The 3,544-nt window shown below is 39.6% G+C and overlaps 1 protein-coding gene across 1 annotated transcript; it reads right to left on the reverse strand.

Moving 5' to 3' along the window:
* Positions 1 to 768: 768 nt before the first annotated feature.
* Positions 769 to 1,755, reverse strand: LOC108831896 (uncharacterized). The gene has a single exon (XM_018605399.1). It carries the CDS (start codon positions 1,753 to 1,755, stop codon positions 769 to 771), a length of 987 nt encoding a protein of 328 aa, XP_018460901.1.
* Positions 1,756 to 3,544: the final 1,789 nt, after the last annotated feature.

Below are 3,544 nucleotides of genomic sequence, written 5' to 3' on the forward strand. Positions count from 1 at the left end.
AATATTCAGAATCCTCATATCTCTGCAAATTGAACTCTCCATTCTCTCAATAATTTGTAATTGTTGTGTCATACTACTGATTTACAACAGGTTTAATGATTTTTCTGGTTAAGAAACCCTCGCCTTCTCCCTCCTCTTCATCGAGCTGCATGCTCTTCAATCTCTGCCCCAATGTGCAGGCTCGCTCCATTCGTTGACCGAAAAGTTCGTAGGAAGGAAGAAGCGTGAAGAAAAGGAAGAAGATTAAGCATCATTGATGCAAGAGAGGAAAAAAACAATTTGTATCTGGAAAACTGGTAATGTCCACTGAAATGAACATTATGGATAGTTTCCTTTTTGCCGACTCTTTAATTTTTTGACTTTTTAATTTGATTGCTCTGTATTTTTTTACTTGATTGTTTTCTTGCTTTAGTAGATTGTTGAAGACAGTTTTGATGTAATGGTGTGGTGTCTCACGTTCCAAGAAATGGCATTTTTTTGTTATATCAATTTGTGTTTGCCCCCTTGATACTAACTCTAGCTGACATGCGAACTGCACCGGATGCTGATTCTACAACATAGAAACATAATAGTGTATTCAAAATCCTATAAGCCTCAATCTTTTTTTTTTTTTCCAAACACATTTTATTATACGAAACATTACAAGCTATGACTAAAGTCATACAGTTTTTTTTAAAAGCTTTCACAAAATAAAGGGAACATATACTGAACCATAAAGCAATCAAATCTCTCAATATGATTGACTTAAGTATCTGGAGTCGATACAACTTAACCGTGTCTGCCGCGGCTTCCACGTCCTCTATTCCCCCGTCCACGACTTATGTATTGACCATGCATCTCCCTAGCCTTTGCTGATGGTCTAACAGGTCTGTCACGAAGGATTCTTTTTCCTAAAGGTGTCGTGAGATCCACCGGATCCAGCTCTTTGTCCGAATCTGATGAATCTTCTTCTTCCTCCACATTGACCAATAAAGCATACTTGTTTGAACCAAAGTCAGGTTCAGCTGTTCTAGTAACATTCGTTTTGACCATAGAGGTTTCTTTAGCAATAGAATCGTCGGTTGGTGATGTCTTTTGGGCAGACTCCAAAGTGGGAGACTCCATAGAATCGTTGATGCAAATAATGGTTGGAGATTTACACATATTCTCAAGTATAGAAACTGTGGCTAGCGAAAGAAGATCATCATCCATGCTTGATGGAAAAGAAGACTCAATAGGAGCAGGAGTGTTAGCCGTTGATACCTCAATTGGTTGCGATGAGGTGGTAGGCGTCTTGTCGATGATGGCTGAAGCTGAAGCTGATGGGGTATGAAGATCATCAACACTAGAATCAGTGGTTTGAACTTGAGTAGATGCTTTTATTGCATCAACCTGATCAGAAATAGGAGCGGGAGACCCTTCTTCCTCAACGCCATTGTTAACTTCAATAACATCAGAAATAGGAGCAGGAGACCCTTCTTCCTCAATGCCATTGTTAACTTCATTAACATCAGAAATAGGAGCAGGAGACCCTTCCTCAATGCCCTTATTTACCTCATTTTTGTCTTGAAGACAACGTTTCTCCTTGTGTCCTAACAGCCCGCACCTACTACAATTAGTGGGTAACCACGCATACTCTACATCCACCATTGAAATAAAACCTGTTTTATCACTTGCAGCAATCCTTTTTGAGAAAGCTTTACTCAACTCTACCTCAACATGAATTTTTGCTTCTCCCATGTGAATGGGGTCCAAGCGAGGCTTGTGAGTAGCCATCGGAGCTCCTAATCCAGAAGCTATGTGACTAATTCCTGGAATTGAGTAAAGAATGTTGGGTATTTTGTTTTAAGTTACCCAAACAGGGATTGTTTTGATCTCAGGAATAGCCAAAGTCGCTTCCGGAGTTCACGGTGCAACAAACATCAAACAGTCATCGATATGCCAAAGACCTCTTTGAAGAACCCATTTTCTTGATGCTTCATCGGGGATATGAAAAAGGTAACTTGAATCACCCAACTTCTTAATTGTGATTCTGCAGCTTCTACCCCAGAGCTTATTAAAAACAGCATAGATCATACCACCTGGAGGAGGAGCGCATCTATAGAACTGACCCAAAATGTACTCGCTCTGATTTTCCAAACCTTGGAGCAGAACGTGTGTGGGAACAGTTACCTTTGGTGTGGCGTCCTCTAAATATTCTGGTTCCGTAGCTCTATACAGATTCCGCAATGCTGGATTCATCTTGGCAGCCCAAGGAAAGCGAAGATTATCCTCCTTCCGGTCAGGCTGTTTCTGAGGATCATTTGCTACAAACGTAGGTGGTACATAATCCTTAGTCTTCTTTCCTATCATTCCAGTACTGCCTTCCGTCAAAGACGGCCAACTCTCTCGGGATGAAACCTTAACAGCTTCTTCTCCACCCAATCTAACAGTTGGGTAAGGAGATATGAATTTGATTGGCTTAGCCCAAGCTCCAATCCGAGAAGAGTGATGAAATGAAGTAGCATCCACAGTCGCTGCTTTCTTCAATTCCTCAGAAGGTTTAACACTTACAGCTGGTGCCGCTGGAGGAGAAGAAGAATGTGCGATGTTGATTTCTTCTTGCGGCTCCTCCGTTGATTCCTTTTGGGAGTGAACAACAAGATTTGATGAATCCGACTTAGGGGAAGCCATGACGGAGAGAGGAAGAGGTAAGGATGAAGCTAAATTGGACTCGCCGTGGTGAAGATCGGAAGAGTAGCCGGCGACGTCTCCGACGAATCGGATTCGCCTTAGATTGATAGGAAAATAGGGTTTCGCCCCGAGAGAAAAGTTTCTGAGAGAGTATACTACACGCGAAACTTACTCGAAAAAGAAAAGAAAAGCTATAAGCCTCAATCTTAATCTCCCAATCTTCTGCTGGCAAAGTTTTTTTTTATGTTGGTAATCTTTTTAGTCTCCTCCAACAGATAACTCAAAACTTATTATCACATGGTCGACTGCCTCATCTGTGACCGTTAATGCACATGCTAGTGGTAAGACAACCATCTAACTAAACCTATTTTCAAGAACGATTTTATTTTGTCAAGTGACTGTGGCTTGTGTTGTGATGTGTTTTGCAGGATCTGATGTAGTCTCTTCTCAGCCAAACGAAAACTGTCAAGTATTTGCTATGGATTTTCGGAAGGTTTGATTTTTTTTTTTCCATTAGCTTTTGTAGCTCATGTAAGTTCATTGTTTAGAATTCTACCTTGTCTTACACTGCTTATTTTTGCAGGCAAGTTACTGTGACAAAAAGGAAGCTAAAGAAAGTGATTGTTTAGATAGTGATTGCTCTTGTTGGATAGATATTTACTTCTTTTTTTGAGACAATACAGATTTTAGCCAGATATTATTTTAAGTATATGCCAAAATCAGTTGACAAAACTAATACATAGACTGATATGATTTCATTTACACAAACTAAGTATAACAAAATTGTAATGTAAATTGGATTAGACAGTTACAATAATTTATTAATGCATTGTAATAAACCAAAAATAATAGACGGTTATAATCTTTTTTAAATTCGACTCTAAGATGAACT

The sequence above is a fragment of the Raphanus sativus genome, chromosome 6 (genome assembly GCF_000801105.2).
Source record: "Raphanus sativus cultivar WK10039 chromosome 6, ASM80110v3, whole genome shotgun sequence".
In the NCBI taxonomy this organism is placed as follows: domain Eukaryota; kingdom Viridiplantae; phylum Streptophyta; class Magnoliopsida; order Brassicales; family Brassicaceae; genus Raphanus; species Raphanus sativus.